At 44.1% G+C, this 19024-nt stretch overlaps 1 protein-coding gene across 2 annotated transcripts in view; it reads left to right on the top strand.

The window, feature by feature from the left end:
- The window catches only part of SAP30BP (SAP30 binding protein), a 47673-nt gene that overhangs the window by 751 nt on the left and 27898 nt on the right, over window positions 1-19024 (top strand). Inside the window, exons 2-3 of one of the 2 annotated variants that reach the window (XM_066587820.1) lie at window positions 4420-4523; window positions 18300-18347. In XM_066587820.1, the coding sequence (XP_066443917.1) occupies window positions 4420-4523; window positions 18300-18347 (152 nt within the window). The remainder of the gene's footprint in view (window positions 1-4419; window positions 4524-18299; window positions 18348-19024) is intronic. The other variant, XM_066587822.1, reaches the window with a different exon arrangement.

The raw sequence follows: 19024 nt of genomic DNA, 5'->3' as shown, positions 1-19024 counted from the left end.
CTAAGTGTAGTGAAATGGGGAAAAAAAACTAAAATTCTCCCATCTTTGGGGCGTGCGCCTTGTTTCTATGCTGGATACACTACGGCTCCGTACGATTACTGGGATACCAAATGTTATATAGTTGTGTTTGGCTGTACTACATATGAAATATCTTTGGAATCTACATTATTTTCTGCCCCCTATCTTCTGACAGCCGTAACTTTTTTTTTTTTTTTTTAGTTTGTTCCTCGACATAGTCGTGCGGGGGCTTGTTTTTTGTGGGACGTCCTATCGTTTCTATTGGTACCACTTTGGAGTACATACAAGTTTTTGATCGCTTTTAATTAATTTTTTTGAGAGCTGTACCTGCAGTTACAAGCAGCGGCCACTACACATAGGTTGGCGTGGAGGCTTCCCCTCCGACCTCTGTGTATTTGCGGCGCTGACAGCATGCGCCCTCTCAGCTGATCGGTCGGGGTCTCTAGCGACAGACCACAGCCGATCAACTATTGATGCCCTATCCTGAAGACGGGTCCTCTAGTATTTCACTTGAAAACCCCTTTAAAGGCATACTCCATCCCTGCAGTCCATGGCTGCTTCCTTATGTACTTTACAGCCTTTTAGTATATGCACACGGAGGCCAGGGAGATTCTCCTCATTATATACACACAGATTCTCCTCAGTATATGCACACAGAGGCCAGGGAGATTCTCCTCAGTATATACACACAGATTCTCCTCAGTATATACACACAGATTCTCCTCAGTATATGCACACGGAGGCCAGGGAGATTCTCCTCAGTATAAAAATCCTTTCCCTAGGCTTTATGGTTTCTGAGGAAAGGACTATCTCATGTATTGCGGATTTTCACAGTTTTTCACGCTTAGAATTGAATATTGAAGTTACGACCCCTTTACTTATCCTATTTACGACCTAAAGAATGCTCATGCCAAATTTCACGTTTGTACGACATCGGGAAGTTAGAGAATTAGTGGCGAGTCACTGATCCCACAGATCCCCACGTGGATAGAAAAAGCAAGGAGATGTGCAGCTCTGGTCTCTCTCTTCACGGAGATTCAGACACCAAAGCTGTGGGAGCTGACTTCGTACAAGCCTGTGTGAGTTCAGAACTTACAGTTGGACTTGTTGCTTAAGCCTGGTTTAGACTCAACGATTATCGCTCACAATACCTCTTTTGAGCGATAATCGTTGTGTGCATTTAGAGGGCAAGGTCATCACCCAAACGACAGTTTGATTGACAGTTTTGAGCGATCACTTTGCGCTCCGAGTGGGGTATGCAGAAGACAAGCACCTCCACTTGTCTTCTGCATCTAGCTGTTCTCTGCTCAGAGCTCTCAGCTGGTATACAGTTGAGCACTCCAAGCAGAGTATGCAGAACACAGCTGGAGCGCTGTGTTCTTCATACCCTGGCTGCGTTTATGGAGTGCTCAGCTGGTATACAGCTGAGCGCTCCGAGCGGGGTATGCAGAACACAGTTGAAGCGCTGTGTTCTTCATACCCTGGCTGCGTTCACTGAATGCTCAGCTGGTATACAGTTGTGCGCTCCGAGCGGGGTATGCAGAACACAGCTAGACCGCTGTGCTCTTCATACACTGGCTGTTCACGGAGTGCTCAGCTGGTATACAGCTGTGCACTCTGAGCAGTAGATGAAGAACACAGCTGGACCACTCTGTTCTTCATATCCCAGCTGTGTTCACGGAGTGGGATACCAGCTGAAACAATAGTATCAACGGTATGCCTCTGAGAACTCAGCGCACGGCACTGATAAGGCTCATCGTTCTTTTTCAGCATGCTGAAAGACAATGAGCAGCAACTCGTTAACGAAGACTGCATTTTGTCAGTGCAGGTAGACAGAACGATTATCGCTCAAAGGACGGCTTTTGAGCGAGAATCGTTGTCTAAATCAGCCTATATATGAGGCTGGAGGGGTCAGCCCTCTGGTCAGCAGAGCCTGACAGGCAGATGTTTATTTCCTCTAGTCGCCTAAAGAGGCTCATGTCTGTTTAGCAGCACCGCAAGTGATGTGTATCCCCAGCTAAATCCCCCTTTTTTTTTTTCCCTCCTCACTTTTAAAAAATCATAACTCTTATATTTATCTAGCAACGTTGATGTCGGAGGGCTTGATTTTTGTAGGAAAAGTTGTATTTTTCAATGGTACCATATAATGTACTGAAAAACTTTCTTAAAATTCTAAGCGGAGTGAAATTGAAAAAAAAACGAAATTCGATCATCTTTGAGTGCGTCTTGTTACTATGGCGTACACACTGCAAGAACAATGGAGTGATAACCATAGTCTGTGGGTCAGTGTGATTACTGCCATACCAAACTTATATAGTGTTTTGTTGTGTTTTTTGCTGTACTCCTTAAATTTTTTTGCAGATATTTAAGTTTTTTTATGTATTTTCTGCCGCCATCTTCTGACAGCCATGGCTATTTTATTTTTCCGTCGACTTAGTTGTGTGAGGTCTCATTTTGGGCAGAACGTGTCCTGTAGTTTCTGTTGGTAGGTACGACTTTTGAATCACTTTTTATTACATTTTTCTTGGAGATGGGGGCGACCAAAAAAATGCGCAATCCTGGTGGTCTTTATTTATTTTTTACTGACAAATTTCACTGTGTGTTGTAAATGTGTTACTTTGATAGATCAGACTTCTTTGGACGCAGCGATACTAAATGTGTATTTTTGTTTTATTTAGATTCTTGTAAATATGGCAGAAGGTTTTTTTTAATTTAATAGTAAAACTTTTTTAAAGTTATTTGTACTTTTTTTTAGTTCCCAGAGGGGACATGAACTTGCGATGGTTTGATCGCTCCTGCAGTATGATGTAATGCCATAGCATTACATTATATTACAATCTGAAAGGCTCCCGGCTGCCATGACAATCGCACAGCAAGCTGCAATTTCATCGCCGGGGGGAGGGTGGCTGTACGGGACCCCGAACATCAGTCAGGGCATTTAAATGCCACTGTCAGAATTGACGGCGATATTTAAAGTGTTAACAGCTCTGATAAGTGGCACAGCTTATGAGAGCTGGTGCGGGCGGATGATGGCTGTAAGAAACAGCTAGCACCCGCATTGTATGGAGTGGGATCGCTCTGTGATCTCCCTCCATACACACCCCGAAGCTGCAGGACATAACTGTACATGCTACGGTAGCTATTCTCATTGGGATTCTAAAATGCTGTGGATTCCGGTATAGATTTTGGCAAAGAATACACGTCAAAATTAGCGCTAAATCTACTCCATGTGAATGGGACCCAAGGCTATGTTTGGGTGGTAAAAGTCCACATTGGAAAAAGCTGATACAGGTGTGACTCATTATCCAAAGTAGAAATCTGAGGTTAAGGCTACATTCACACGGGCGAGCGCGGTACCGGACCGTGAAACTCTGCCTGATTTTTGTGCTTGCCAACGTGACGTTTTTACAAAGCGTTTTTGGTTAAGAATCTATGAAATTGCGATCTTTCCCAACCTGTTAGGATCGCAACTATTTCCCATTGACTTCAATGGAAAACATTGCATCACGCTTGCCTGCACATCACACAGCATGGGATGGCTTGCAATGCCCAGATATAGCACGTGCTGTGTTTTTTTTGGGGAGGGGGGGGGGGGGTTTAATCATATTTGTGCGCATCACACAAAACTAGCTTTATAATCTCGGTCATCAAAGATCCTGCGGATCTGGACATGAATTGGCGGCATTTCACATTGTTGTGGATTTTTTTTTTCTGTATGTGCTTTTGAAATCTGCTTTGCGGAAAAAGTCCCATGTCACCCCTTCTCCCCCCACTATGTAGATTTCAAATCTGCACATGGAAAGCAAACGTGCTACATAGACTACCGTGGGGATTTCCAATTAAATGAGGGAGACGTTAATTTCATGCATAATAAATGCCGATTACACTCCAATAGAACAATCTTAACCCTTTCCAATCCACTGTCTGAAGTCTTCCTACATTCTGATTGAAGATTGTACAGCTCCAATGTCAAAAGACATCCGACATGGTATTCTTACCATCTATTGCCAGGCACTTCGCTGTCGGAGCCTCTCTGGCGCACACACACTGGCTTTAGCCAGCAGATGGCACCGTTGCATAACAGCAAAAAGAGAGAGCCTTTTAGGAAACCCTGAATCCAAAATTGGATTGGAAAGGGTTAAAGTGTAAGTGAATTTTTCCGAAACTTGAGATATGTCAGGGGTTTGCTGCTGAGACCCCGCTGATCGCTAGAATGCGGGAGCATCCAAGAGCCCCTCCAGCTGCCTTTGCGCTCCACCCGGCGGCTGGATACGGCCTGTATAGACTTTTATAGAAGCGGCAAATAAGTAATTGGTTATGCATTGGGTTCAAGCGAGTCAGAAGGGGGTTATTAGTTTCTTTTGCTTTCTGTTCTTTAAATCTTGCAGTTTTCTGTTGCAGATGAGAATGGAGGGCTGGTGCCCAGGTCATACGGGCTCAATGAGATGTCCCGGGTGGAGGAGGATGCATCCAACAAAGATGATGATGAGTCCAGTCAGCATTCTGTAAGTATTATGGGTTAGGTGGAAGAATGAAGACTGTCCCGCTGCTGCTGTTCAGCCTATCAGCTTTAAGTCAATAATTAATGGGGGACGACTGTTGGCTAAAGAAAAAGTAAACTAATAATAAACAATGTTTTTGATTTTAACTATGTAACTATCGGGCATTTTTGTTCGTGTGAACAAATTTTGCAATATAATCTTGTGTAAATGGCCCTTTAGGCCGGCTGCACACGGCCGCGACGGGCTCCGCCGTGGAATTCCACCGCGGAGCCCGTCACGGTGCCCCCCAGAGACCCCCAAACTTACCTGCGGATCCGGCGTCCTCGTTCCCGCATAACGCTTCGGCGTGACGCGCCGCAGCGTCATGTGACACGCCGGCCGCGGTGGAATTCAGCACCGTGAGCCCTGAGCTATTAGGTTCAATAGAACCCAATAGCTGCGGACAACGCAGCGGATTTCCGCCGCAAATTACGCGGCGGAAATCCGTCCGTGGGAAGGAGCCCTAACACTAAAGACATTTATCCCCTATCCACAGGATAGATGATATGTGTATGATCGCTGAGGATCTCAGTGGTTGCCCCCCAGTTGTAAATGTGTTTAGTGTCAAAACTATCTTAGCTGTATCTGAAATCTGTGCTTCAGCTACATCGTGAATGGGTGAATTTATAGCCTCTGCAGACGGCCGGGCCAGGTCGGATACCGCTGCGAGAGTTCTCTCAGCGGGATGCAAGCCATGCCTCTGCGTTGACCCAGCGCTCACCTCCTCCCAGCGTCTCGCTCTGCGCCGGCTGTCGCACAGACATAACGCCGCGACTTGTATCCTGCGCGGGTTTTCACGCGATCACATCGTGGCTGTCTGTATAGGATTGCATTAACTAATGCAATCCTATGGCAGCAGGCATGGGCAGGAATTTCACCCGTGTGCATTTGGCCTATCTTGGGGAAAAAATCTAATCCCATCTATACAGACATATTGTGTAACAATAAATCTGCTCACTAGTCTGCAAAGTGAAATCCCTAGTGTTTGTCCAAAATGTGAACTGTAGAACAGAAAGCATAACCTTTACAGTATAACTCATACAGTCTGCTAGCCAATACTACAGACAATCTGGTGGTTATTATAGAACCGCTGTACAATCAGGAATCTCCCAGGAGCAGAAACAAACAATTGGGGGATTTCAGTGTATTACATGGGTTGCTCAGTTGTGAATTATTGATGGCCTAGCCATCAGATAGGCCATTAATAGTGGATCGACTGGGGTCTGCAACCAAGGACCCCCACTGAGCAGCTGATCGCTAGTCTGTTGTGCTAGGACACCGAGCTGATTTCTGCAGGGAGCAAGACAGCACCATTCTCACTGCAGTGACCACACTTGGTATTACAGGCAATGTTCCAATTGCAGTAAACGGGACCTTTGCCTGTCTGCTTCCTGCAGAAATCAGCTCAGTGTATAAGCGCATAGGCTCAGTGAATATCCGATCAGAGAGGGTTCTGGGCGTTCAACCCTCATCAATCAACTATTAGTGTCCTGTTCTGGGGATAGGCCATCGCTAGTTTACAAGTGCACAACCCATTTAAGACTGATGTTTCATATGCTAGTCTTAATGCGAATGGAGCTGGAGTAAAATGCACCAAATTTCTTAAGTGTTGCATGCCTGTTAATAAAGTTAGCTCATCGTTGACAAGTCTGTGCAAAAGATAAGCAAATCTACTACAGCCGTGAGCTGGTGCAGATTGGTGCTATAGTTTGCTTTTGTAAGTCCTAGTATATGAGGCCATTGGAGGCCATGCCCCCTCCTGCTAAACCCCTCCCACATCTTCCATAAGTTGTGAGTGAGCATAATTATGATAAAATTCGCGATTTTGGGGGCAATATGACAGGAACCATATTTGTGGCTTTTTTTTCTGCCAGAAAATAGTTGCGAATGTGTTGATACATTTTCCCCATTGTGTGTGAGCATCCCGCACTGTATTCTTGGAGCATCTCTGTTTACAAGTAAGTATCGCATACTTTGGGAATTGAGCTTCCATCAGAACTTAACTGCAGACTTTGGTGGGCATCCACAGCAATATCTGCACTAAAATCAACTTGAAGAGGTGAAATTCATGCTGCAAATATGTCATATAAATTGACATGCAGATTTAAAATCTGGACCGCAGGTTAGTAGTAGACGCTCCAAATGTCTTCTGCAGTGCATGGAGATTTCATCCACACTGCTGGTACAGGGACTAAGTCTAAATCCGTAGCATCTCCACTACATGTGATGCTCTCTCCCTCCATCCCATTAAATTGAATAAAGTCTTGCCATGATTAGAGGTCCCAGCTGTCGGATACCAAGCAATGAGACATTTATCCCCAATCCCTATATTTAATGGGGAAAACCCCTAAGGCCTTATGTCCACGGGCAAAAAAAGAATTAAAATCCGCAGCGGATTTTAACTCTTCTCCTGCCCGCGGATCCGCATCCCATAGGGATGCATTGACCACCCGCGGGTAGATAAATACCCGCGGATGGTCAATAAAAGTGATTTTTTTTTTTTTAAATGGAGCATGAAAAAATCTGGACCATGCTCCATTTTCGTGCGGGGCTCCCGCGGGCTTCTATTGAAGCCTATGGAAGCCGTCCAGATCCGCGGGAGACAAAAATCGGAATTTACTCACCCGCTCCGGTTCTTCCCTTCGCCGCGGCGCCATCTTCTCTCCGTCGCGGCCGGATCTTCTTTCTTTTGGGCCGGCGCATGCGCGGGACACGTCACTTATTTTCAGCCCCTCATGTCCACGGGGCAGGAGGGACCCACTACGGATTCTCCATGGAGAATCCGTAGCGGGCCTGATTTTCCCCGTGGACATGAGGCCTAAGGGACCAGGCAGTTTTAAATGATTTTTATGTATTTGGTAGTTTTATTGTCCTTTTTTTGTCTTGTTAGGTGTAATGTGTACAACAACAAAAACTGAAAAAGGCTATTTTTAAAATTAGTATATTTAAAATTAGCTTAAATAAAGTACAGGAATGTGTTCCGAATTTTGTTTGGGCAGCTTAATATATAATTTTCATAGTCCCAAATTACACGGCGGCTATGGTGGCAGTTTAGGTTGGCATGGGTCGTGTGTGTGTGTGTGTGTATGTGTATATAATATATATATATAATGGGACATCCATAGGAACGAACCCCAGCTATAGGGGAAAACATTCCTCTAGTGTGACAGTAGTCTCTGCCAGGGCTAATCAGTTCTGCCATGTTGGGGGACTCCAGGCGATTATGCGGTCACCGGGTCCAATGGGGTGAACGGCGCTGTCACTTTTCCTATTCACTGCGTAATGCTCACTGAGCTCTATGTAGGCTGGAAAAGAGAAGGCAGATGTGGTTAAAAACGTCTTCTGTCTTGTCCGGGTCCTCGGTTGTCTCTGACAACTAGGCAACCAACCTGCTCCGGCCTGGTTGCAGGAGCTTTAATCCCACACTGTATTTTTTAATATGTCACAGAATTAAAGCTTGGGTCCGAGTGCCATATATGTACGGCGCTTGGTCCTAAATGGGTTCATAAAGGTCCTTCCAGTCATTCTCATAAGGCACAACTGACACATCAAGCCTATTGCTTGGCGCTTGCTCTTTTTGTTGTTTCAACATTAAAGGGCTTGTCCCACCATTCATGATCATTTATTGTATAGTTGATAAAACATGTACACCGGTTGCAGCTTACATGCTATTAAAGGGAACCTGTCGAGGTGGATGAGAAACTAAGTTTATGGGCTCGTAGGACAGGAGGGGTGAAGCCTGGAGGGGAGGGTGTTCTTTTTGCTCCTCTCTACAGTCAATGAACGTACGTATGCCGTTCTCTACAAGAGTCCACTGACTACAGAGCAGAGTCCGATACAAAGGCCGGTTTCCGGGGCTGACCGTGAGAGAAGCAAGAGGTTTGGTAAATATTAAAAGAAATTGATTACACTTGCCCTGTTCTATGAGGCTACAAACTTACTTTATGATGTTCATACGACCTGACTGGTTCCTTTTACAAAAGAACAATCCAGTGAAGATCTGACATTGCAAATTGGTCGCAAATGTGTTAATAAAGTTAACCTAGTATGGCGCCACCTGCTGATCAAAGTGTATGGCAATGCGCACACCTGCCTAATGCTAAGTCGCTCTCCACACAGTTAGATATCTGTGTAGTGATTCTGTTTGATGCAGAGCAGCCAGTAGAAATAGATGGAAGGCAGGAGATTGATTCGGTCCAGAGCCGGCCCCAGCCACATAGATTAGCAGCAGTACCAATGGGGGAACCGTGGACGCTAAAAGATTAGCAGCATTTCTGGACTCGTGGGATGACCCCTATAGGTAGAAACTGTGATGGAATCCAAAGCAAGAAAGCAGAAGTCTGCAGTGGATACTGGGCTATGGTCACACAACGTGGATTTGCCACACAGACCCTTCTCACTGAAAATGTGGGGCATTTGCAATAGCAGCAAAGTAGATGAGATTTCCAAAATGCCATCCACACATTGTGGAAAAAATCCACACAAAACGTGCGGGAATTGACACAGTGTGAATATTATATCTGCAGCGTGTCATTTATAGCACCAGATTTCGGGTGCGGATTTCACCTCTTGTAATGAGGGAAGGGCAGGGAGGGAATCCGTACCAAATTATGTGGACTTTCTGCTGTGAAACATCCATTGTATACATTCCGCAGTAAATCCTACCTGTGTGACCGCAGTCTAGGCCTCATGTCCACAGGTGGGTCGGATTCTGCATGCAGGAGCCTGCAACGGAATCCCACCCTGCCCATGGCTGAAGACACATAATTACCTGTGCGGGTTTCCTGCATCCCATCCGTCTGGAGCACCATGTGTGTGAAGTACTCCGCTGCAGGTGGGTCGCAGATTGGACGGCTTCCATTGACTTCAATGGAAGCCGTCCATGCGGGATCTGTAGCAAAATGGAGCATGCTGCGATTTGTTTTCCGGACGAAAGGTCCGCAAAACAAATCCGTATGCTTTAATGCATTTACGGATGCTCATGTATCCTTATGGGCGGCTTGATTTGCGGATCTTCCACAAATCAGATCCGCCCGTGGACGTTGGCCTAAAATGCTTTTGTGATGCTTGTGTGAAATGTGTTTTGAGGCCACAAATGAATTTTTTTGAACCCTGGTATTAATAATTATCCACTGAATTTCTATTAACCCTTTCCAATCCACTGTCTGACGTCTAAAGACACTCTGATTGAAGGCTGTACAGCTCATGTCTGAAGATGTCCGGCAGGGTATTCTTACTGTAGATTACTGTCCGCTTTGTTGTTGGGGACTTCTCCAGCATATCCCATACCGCAGTACTGGCTCTAGCCAGCAGATGGCGCTATTGTATAATGGCAGAAAGAGAAAGCCCCCTAGGAAACCCTAAATCCAAAATTTGATTGCAAACAGTTAATCCAACACTCAGTGGTCTGCAAATGTTACTCCAGCTTTCAATAGAAATGCCAGATTAGAGGGAATATATACGTATGACTATTAGGTTGTTGTAAACATGGCGGTGTCACTGGAGCCTCAATTTCACATGACAACAGGCGAAATTGTAAGTATATGCAGTATGCATGTCTGGGATTCTCACCACATAAGATTCACATGCAGTATAAGTATGTGTATATACATGGCCTGTACACCTATATATTATAGCTGCTCTAAGTCACTTTTTTCCTGTTACTTTAAAATCTTTTGGCGCTTGCCTGCTGACAAAAGCTGCGACATCTCTCAAACTTCGCCATAGTGTTTAATGTCTTGTACCTACATTGTAACTGTAATTTATTAGAGGGGTTGGTCGGGACTTTTACTATTGATGGACCTGTCCTCAGCATAGGTCATCGATGATTAATCAGCTGGGGTTCACTGCTTGGATTCCTAGCTGATCACCAGGCTCCGGCAGTGCAGACAGCGCTGTTTATAATGACAGCGGACCCGGTGATCAGTGGGAATCCCGAGCAGCACACCCCCAGCAATTGACTATTGATGACCTATCCTGAGGATAAATCTATATATATAAAATTGAATGTATGTCTGTCTGCGTGCGTGCGTGCGTGCGTGTGTGCGTGCGTGCGTGTTTGTCCTTTATGCGCTACTACACCATTCATCCGATCGCCATGAAACTTTGGGAAGTTGTTGAGTACACTCCTGGGAAGATTATAGGCATAGTACAAATATCCTACGATAAATGGCGCGCGAGCTTCGTCGAAAGTTACGCCCCCCCCCCCCCACGTAGATCGAATAAGTAAGCCACCTGCTATTGTGATGTCATCACTGATGTCATCAACATCGGACGCCCTTGAACATGCCCCAACATGTTCTATAAAGCTGCATTGTGATGTCATTAAGGCTCTATTATGACACGTACAGCTTGGAACCACTAGAGCACGCCAGCCAATTACCATTGGAGTTGGAAGTGGGTAAACAAGTACTAGGATATCTTCCTAAGAAGCCACAGCAGCCGGATAAATTGTATGTTCCACCCAACGGCTATTTTATTCAGCCCGCAAGGGGGAAGCAGCGGCCTACAAAATCTAATTCTCTCATTTCCTGATGTCATAGATAGATAGATAGATAGATAGACTGTATGCAATAACCCTGATAGATAGATAGATAGATAGATAGATAGATAGATAGATAGACTGTATGCAATGACACGTACAGCTTGAAACCATAAATACTAGAGCACGCCAGCCATTTACAGTCAGTCTCCATTGAAGTTGGAAGTGGGCAAACATGTACTAGGCCAGTGATGACGAACCTTTTAGGGACCGAGTGCCCAAACTACAACCCAAAACCCACTTATGTATCGCAAAGTGCCAACACGTCAGGGGGCGGGGCTTATCACAACGTATGATTTTACCCCCGTCGTTCTAAAAAGGACAAGGCTGTTTCAGAATAGACCGGGTGCAGATTCTGACTGCTTTTTGGACGCGGAAATACTGCAGAATGTGCTCAGCGGAGATTTCTGTGGAAAATTCTGCAGCATTTCCGCATCTAAAAAGCAGTCAAAATCTGCACCCGGTCTATTCTGAAAGAGCCCTGCCCATTTCTGCCACATGTACACATACCCCAGCGGTAATAGTGACACCTTCACCCCAGCGATAATAGTGACATCCCACAGCAGTAATAATAGTGACACTCCCCCCATTAGTAATAAGAGTGACATACCCCAGCGGTAAACCTCAGTGGTCGCTGCTGCCGTCATCTATATATATAAAATTGAATGTATGTCTGTCTGCGTGCGTGCGTGCGTGCGTGTGTGCGTGCGTGCGTGTTTGTCCTTTATGCGCTACTACACCATTCATCCGATCGCCATGAAACTTTGGGAAGTTGTTGAGTACACTCCTGGGAAGATTATAGGCATAGTACAAATATCCTACGATAAATGGCGCGCGAGCTTCGTCGAAAGTTACGCCCCCCCCCCCCCCACGTAGATCGAATAAGTAAGCCACCTGCTATTGTGATGTCATCACTGATGTCATCAACATCGGACGCCCTTGAACATGCCCCAACATGTTCTATAAAGCTGCATTGTGATGTCATTAAGGCTCTATTATGACACGTACAGCTTGGAACCACTAGAGCACGCCAGCCAATTACCATTGGAGTTGGAAGTGGGTAAACAAGTACTAGGATATCTTCCTAAGAAGCCACAGCAGCCGGATAAATTGTATGTTCCACCCAACGGCTATTTTATTCAGCCCGCAAGGGGGAAGCAGCGGCCTACAAAATCTAATTCTCTCATTTCCTGATGTCATAGATAGATAGATAGATAGATAGACTGTATGCAATAACCCTGATAGATAGATAGATAGATAGATAGATAGATAGACTGTATGCAATGACACGTACAGCTTGAAACCATAAATACTAGAGCACGCCAGCCATTTACAGTCAGTCTCCATTGAAGTTGGAAGTGGGCAAACATGTACTAGGCCAGTGATGACGAACCTTTTAGGGACCGAGTGCCCAAACTACAACCCAAAACCCACTTATGTATCGCAAAGTGCCAACACGTCAGGGGGCGGGGCTTATCACAACGTATGATTTTACCCCCGTCGTTCTAAAAAGGACAAGGCTGTTTCAGAATAGACCGGGTGCAGATTCTGACTGCTTTTTGGACGCGGAAATACTGCAGAATGTGCTCAGCGGAGATTTCTGTGGAAAATTCTGCAGCATTTCCGCATCTAAAAAGCAGTCAAAATCTGCACCCGGTCTATTCTGAAAGAGCCCTGCCCATTTCTGCCACATGTACACATACCCCAGCGGTAATAGTGACACCTTCACCCCAGCGATAATAGTGACATCCCACAGCAGTAATAATAGTGACACTCCCCCCATTAGTAATAAGAGTGACATACCCCAGCGGTAAACCTCAGTGGTCGCTGCTGCCGTCATCTAGATATATAAAAACGTAGTATGTATGTATGTCTGTCTTCGCAGCAACGCGCGAACATGCCCCAACATGTTCTCATAAGCTGCATTGTGATGTCATTAAGGCTGTATTATGACACGTACAGCTTGGAACCACTAGAGCACGCCAGCCAATTACCATTGGAGTTGGAAGTGGGTAAACAAGTACTAGGATATCTTCCTAAGAAGCCACAGCAGCCGGATAAATTGTATGTTCCACCCAACGGCTATTTTATTCAGCCCGCAAGGGGGAAGCAGCGGCCTACAAAATCTAATTCTCTCATTTCCTGATGTCATAGATAGATAGATAGATAGATAGATAGATAGATAGATAGATAGACTGTATGCAATAACCCAGATAGATAGATAGATAGACTGTATGCAATAACCCAGATAGATAGATAGATAGATAGATAGATAGATAGATAGATAGATAGATAGACTGTATGCAATAACCCTGATAGATAGATAGATAGATAGATAGATAGATAGATAGATAGATAGACTGTATGCAATAACCCAGATAGATAGATAGATAGATAGATAGATAGACTGTATGCAATAACCCAGATAGATAGATAGATAGATAGACTGTATGCAATGACACGTACAGCTTGAAACCATAAATACTAGAGCACGCCAGCCATTTACAGTCAGTCTCCATTGGAGTTGGAAGTGGGCAAACATGTACTAGGCTATCTTCCCAAGAAGCCACAGCAGCCAGCTAAATTGGATGTTCCACACAACGGCTATTTTATTCAGCCTGCAAGGGGGAAGCAGCGGCCTACAAAACCTCAGTGGTCGCTGCTGCCGTCATCTAGATATATAAAAACGAATGTATGTATGTATGTCTGTCTTCGCAGCAACGCGCGACGGGTACGCTAGTCTAGATATATAAAAACGTAGTATGTATGTATGTCTGTCTTCGCAGCAACGCGCGAACATGCCCCAACATGTTCTCATAAGCTGCATTGTGATGTCATTAAGGCTGTATTATGACACGTACAGCTTGGAACCACTAGAGCACGCCAGCCAATTACCATTGGAGTTGGAAGTGGGTAAACAAGTACTAGGATATCTTCCTAAGAAGCCACAGCAGCCGGATAAATTGTATGTTCCACCCAACGGCTATTTTATTCAGCCCGCAAGGGGGAAGCAGCGGCCTACAAAATCTAATTCTCTCATTTCCTGATGTCATAGATAGATAGATAGATAGATAGATAGATAGATAGATAGATAGATAGATAGACTGTATGCAATAACCCAGATAGATAGATAGATAGACTGTATGCAATAACCCAGATAGATAGATAGATAGATAGATAGATAGATAGATAGATAGATAGATAGATAGACTGTATGCAATAACCCTGATAGATAGATAGATAGATAGATAGATAGATAGATAGATAGATAGACTGTATGCAATAACCCAGATAGATAGATAGATAGATAGATAGATAGACTGTATGCAATAACCCAGATAGATAGATAGATAGATAGACTGTATGCAATGACACGTACAGCTTGAAACCATAAATACTAGAGCACGCCAGCCATTTACAGTCAGTCTCCATTGGAGTTGGAAGTGGGCAAACATGTACTAGGCTATCTTCCCAAGAAGCCACAGCAGCCAGCTAAATTGGATGTTCCACACAACGGCTATTTTATTCAGCCTGCAAGGGGGAAGCAGCGGCCTACAAAACCTCAGTGGTCGCTGCTGCCGTCATCTAGATATATAAAAACGAATGTATGTATGTATGTCTGTCTTCGCAGCAACGCGCGACGGGTACGCTAGTCAATAATAAAACTCCTGAACAACCCCTTTTAATAAACATTAGGTAAGGTGATTAAATACAGCATTTTAGCCACGGGCACAACATAGAATATATGAAAGTTACTGTATTAAAAGGCAACTGCAAATCTCAACCTCGTAGAAGAATGTGGGAGTACAAATTTATAACAATTTTTGACACACTCAGCACAGGCCTAAATATTTCAAACCGTTTCATGGAAGAGTGGATCATGGAAGAGTGGAGTATACGTGAAATCTGCAGTAGAGATAACACGCTGGCCTGGTGACCCCCTAAAATCAATTTAGAGACCATAAAACTTACATACTTATCAGTGGACTAATTAAGTATTTACTCCCCTGCTCATCCTGTTCTGGTATTGGTTTAAGTGCAAATTAATCACATCATGTCTGTGCCGTTTCATATGTGTGTGTGCATATACACATATATATAATATCTCTATTCTGTTAATAGTGTTGGGAAATATGATTGAAAAGAATACATTGTGGGGAGATATAGAGGAAACAGAAGGTGTGGGGGGAAATAAATTGTGTGTATGTATTTTGCATTGATGGAGCAAATCATCATGGAATAATATATAAGTAGTATTAACAATAATATAAAAATGATCGAGTATAAAGAAAAAAGGCATAAAAATAAAATTGCGTCTTCTAAGTTGGTTTTATCAAATAAGAGCTGAGCTTTTTCCCTGACTAAGGATTTGTATATATGCATGTACATCTAAGGGTTGCGCCTTATTCTCAGCTTTCTCTTGACCTTCATCACTACATTTATTATTCGTCAACCCACGGGTTGTACGGTCACTGGGTTTGCTGCACCCAATCTCCCATGTGCATACCTCTTTTACTACTTCACCACCAGGATGCCTAATCGGGGTAAGTACCTTTCCACCATCGCTGCTCTGCACTGTAGCGCCACTGCTGCTTCTACACGATGTCCACAATAAAGAGTTATGACAGTTAATTCCATATTGTGGTTTTATTTGGAAAGTATATAGCAGTGGCGGATTTAGTAGACTATGGGCATCGAGTTCTTCCCAATATTTGCCCTCACTGCTGTCTTGCCTTGCTGGGTGTATAGAAAACACGCCAGCATTTAAGGAGGGTTTCAGGCAGTCAAAGAAAGTGGTGGAGGGCACAAAATAAACAAAGCCATACTCCCAGGGCAGACCTTCTAAATAAACTCAGACCCACTAAATACAGTCTCAACAGTGGTAAACACCGGCAGGCTAATTGATTTCAGGTATGAATTCCGCATGTATCATGCTTTATTACTGCGTATTTACACACTGCCTTTGACTTTAATGTCCTATTTTGGTCCGTAATACAGCTGAAAATAGGACATGCTGCAATTTTTTATTTTCTTCATGTGCGTGAAAAAAGCAGATCAGAATAACCTACTGCAAATCAACGGGGATTCTGCACTCAGTATTATACAGCATATATACACCTATGTGAATGAGCCCCTTGTACTTCCACTTGGCTCTCACGTCTCCTCCACCTCCTTGTTGCTCTGTGGCTTGTAGATTCATGTGACTGTGCCTATAGCGGTCCGTCTTCAGGTCCTGGGACTCATTACGCAATGCTTTTTTTAAAATTGTGTGTGTTGTTTTTTTTTGTTTTTTTTTGTGAATCGCGGCACAAACCGCGACGGCTGCTGTGCGTCACGTCTTTAGACAAGGGACCATTTGATCAAGCAGTTCTGTTGTGGTTTTATTGCATATTTACTGCAAATCGCATGAAGTGGCGGTGCGTGCAGCACTATTGTAAACTGAACACACCCATAATGGTCAGCAGGGTCCTTCCATCACACGGCGGGTCCGTTCAGCCGGTGTGCGGTTTTTTTTTTCATCATCCCGTAAAAGAGCAGGAAAACGGAACACTTTCGTGCCGCTGTGAACAAGCTTTTAGTTGTGCCTGTTTCCCTCTGTAATTGCATTGAAAAGTATGGCATTCAGATGTTGCGCCATAGTTTGGTTGTATTCACATGAGCTGGTGACCTACTCCGCATTCCATTTTCCTGCAGTTGCGATGCATTTTGGTGTTAATACATTGCATCGCTGTACACACTTTATCACACGTGAGAAAAATCCCGTGCCGCCAATAGTTATAATGCAATGGGATTATTTTCACGCTTCCACAGGAAAGAATGGGCGATTCTTAACCCCTTAGTGACGGCCAGTACGCCTCTTTACTGACCTCACTAATGGGCTTTTAATTTGCACATACATCTTTTTAATGTGGTGGCGTGGCTGACTACTGACAGCCAGACGCCTGCTCTAACAGCCAATAGCAAAGAAACCTCAGATCTGGCAGTTTAACCCCTTACATGCCACAATCAATAGCAATTGCAGCATGTAAGCAGATGACTGTCAGATATCAGCACCCCGCAGCGCAGTCAAAGGGTACCAATGAGTTCCCATGGTAACCAGAGCCCCCCCCCCAAAAAAAAAATCATCAAAAAGCAATCCAAAAGTCTCATGTACCTCAAACTACAATTCTTCTCACATGAAACAAGCCCTCATATATCTCCGTTGCTGTAGAAATAAAAATGCTATCATACATAGAATGCAGTAATGCAGATTCACTTGTTTTTTTTCTTTAAAAATGTGGGGTTTTTTGCGTTAAGGTAGTAAAAAAAAAAAAGTTTAAAAAACCCCATATATAGACTTGGTATCACCGTAATCAAGCAGAACCAGATAAAAAAGTTATGTTGTTTTTACAGAATGGTGAACGCCGTAAAGACACAAGCCAAAAACAATGGTGGAATTTCTGAGGGGTTTTTCCATCTCTACCTCCAATAACAGAGTTCGGCGCAGAATCCTCCACGCCAACCTCCCATGTAGTGGCCGGCGCTTGTAACTGCAGGCACGGCTCTCACTGAAATCAATGGGAGCTGTGCCTGCAGTTACAAGCGCTGGCCACTACATGGGAGGTTGGTGCGGAGAACTCCGCTTTAAATACACAGATGTCAGAGCGGTGGACCCCGACCGATCAACTATTGATGACCTATCCTAAAGATAGGTCATCAGTAATATTTCCATTGAAAACCCCTTTTAGCAAGAAATGCTGCAAATTTTTGATCCTAGTCTTTTGGTCCAAGAGAAAAATTGTTCATTTGAATTAACCCATTGAAGGTAATGGGTTATTTTCATGTGCGAGTTCTGTCCTAACAATCAGATGTGGGAAGCTCATGCGTGTGACTACAGCCTTATCGAGGAATAGTGCACACCTTTCTTGGTGTCAGAATGTGACCAGACTTGGGTTTGTCAGAATTGGGAAGCAATTTGCCTTGCTTTGGTTCATGGACAGTTCGACATCATCAAAGTGTACTTTTCACAGGGCAGGGGGCCGAATACTTTAAGAAGTGAGTCGTCACCAAATGCCCCTTGCCTTTTTCTATATAAGAATGTAATTACGTGTGAGCTCTGGCGCCCCCTGTCTGCTGTTTCTATCACAGCCGTCTCTTTCCCCTCTGATTTCATGATCGGACTCCCATTTCCTAAACCCTGTAAATTCTTGTTTTCTTAGGAAGTGGACGATTCAGAAAATGACATTCAGGAGACTGATGAAACACAGGTATTTGGGAGAGGGTTAGATGGCATGGCTAACTCCTGTGTGTCCGCGCCCTGCTAACACCCTTTCCTGTCTCCTGCTCCGCTAGCTTACGTATAGTATACTGCCATCTGAGGGTCTCATGGCGTCTCTTGCCTGTCTCAGCTTTGTGTGTATAGTTACTAGTTTTCACCCTTTGTTGCTTTTGTGTTTTATTCCTAATATGTGAGTATTGTTTGTATTAGATGGTCTCTTGATACTTACCTGAAAAATACAGTATAAGGGCAAGTCTATTTTATTTTTAATGTTACAGGGGTTGTCCAGTTGTAAAACTCCCATTGAAGTAAATGAGAACTGTACCTGTAATAGCAAGCCTCACCACTACAGAGAGAATGGAGCTGTCTGCTACCATGCAGTAGGGGGGGGGGGGGACCACACTCAGGTGATAGACTACTCTCAATTTACTATTCGTGTGCTGCCATAGAGAGTCCATCAATAGTTTATAACTGTGCAACTCCTTTAGCCCTGGTGCATTGTAAAGTTATCCCATCTTATCAGTGAAGCCCATGCTGATAAATCCTTCATTCATCAGCACATTATAGGGGTATAGTTGAAATAATCCTGGCACTTTCTTTTTAAACTAATTTAAACCAAATGCTGCACATTAGAAAGAAAAAAACAAATCGCTTTTAACTTGTGGT

This window comes from Eleutherodactylus coqui, chromosome 13, assembly GCF_035609145.1.
Source record: "Eleutherodactylus coqui strain aEleCoq1 chromosome 13, aEleCoq1.hap1, whole genome shotgun sequence".
In the NCBI taxonomy this organism is placed as follows: Eukaryota; Metazoa; Chordata; class Amphibia; order Anura; family Eleutherodactylidae; genus Eleutherodactylus; species Eleutherodactylus coqui.
The sequence above is the reverse complement of the archived record's forward strand: the minus strand, read 5'-3'. Positions and strand labels throughout refer to the sequence as shown.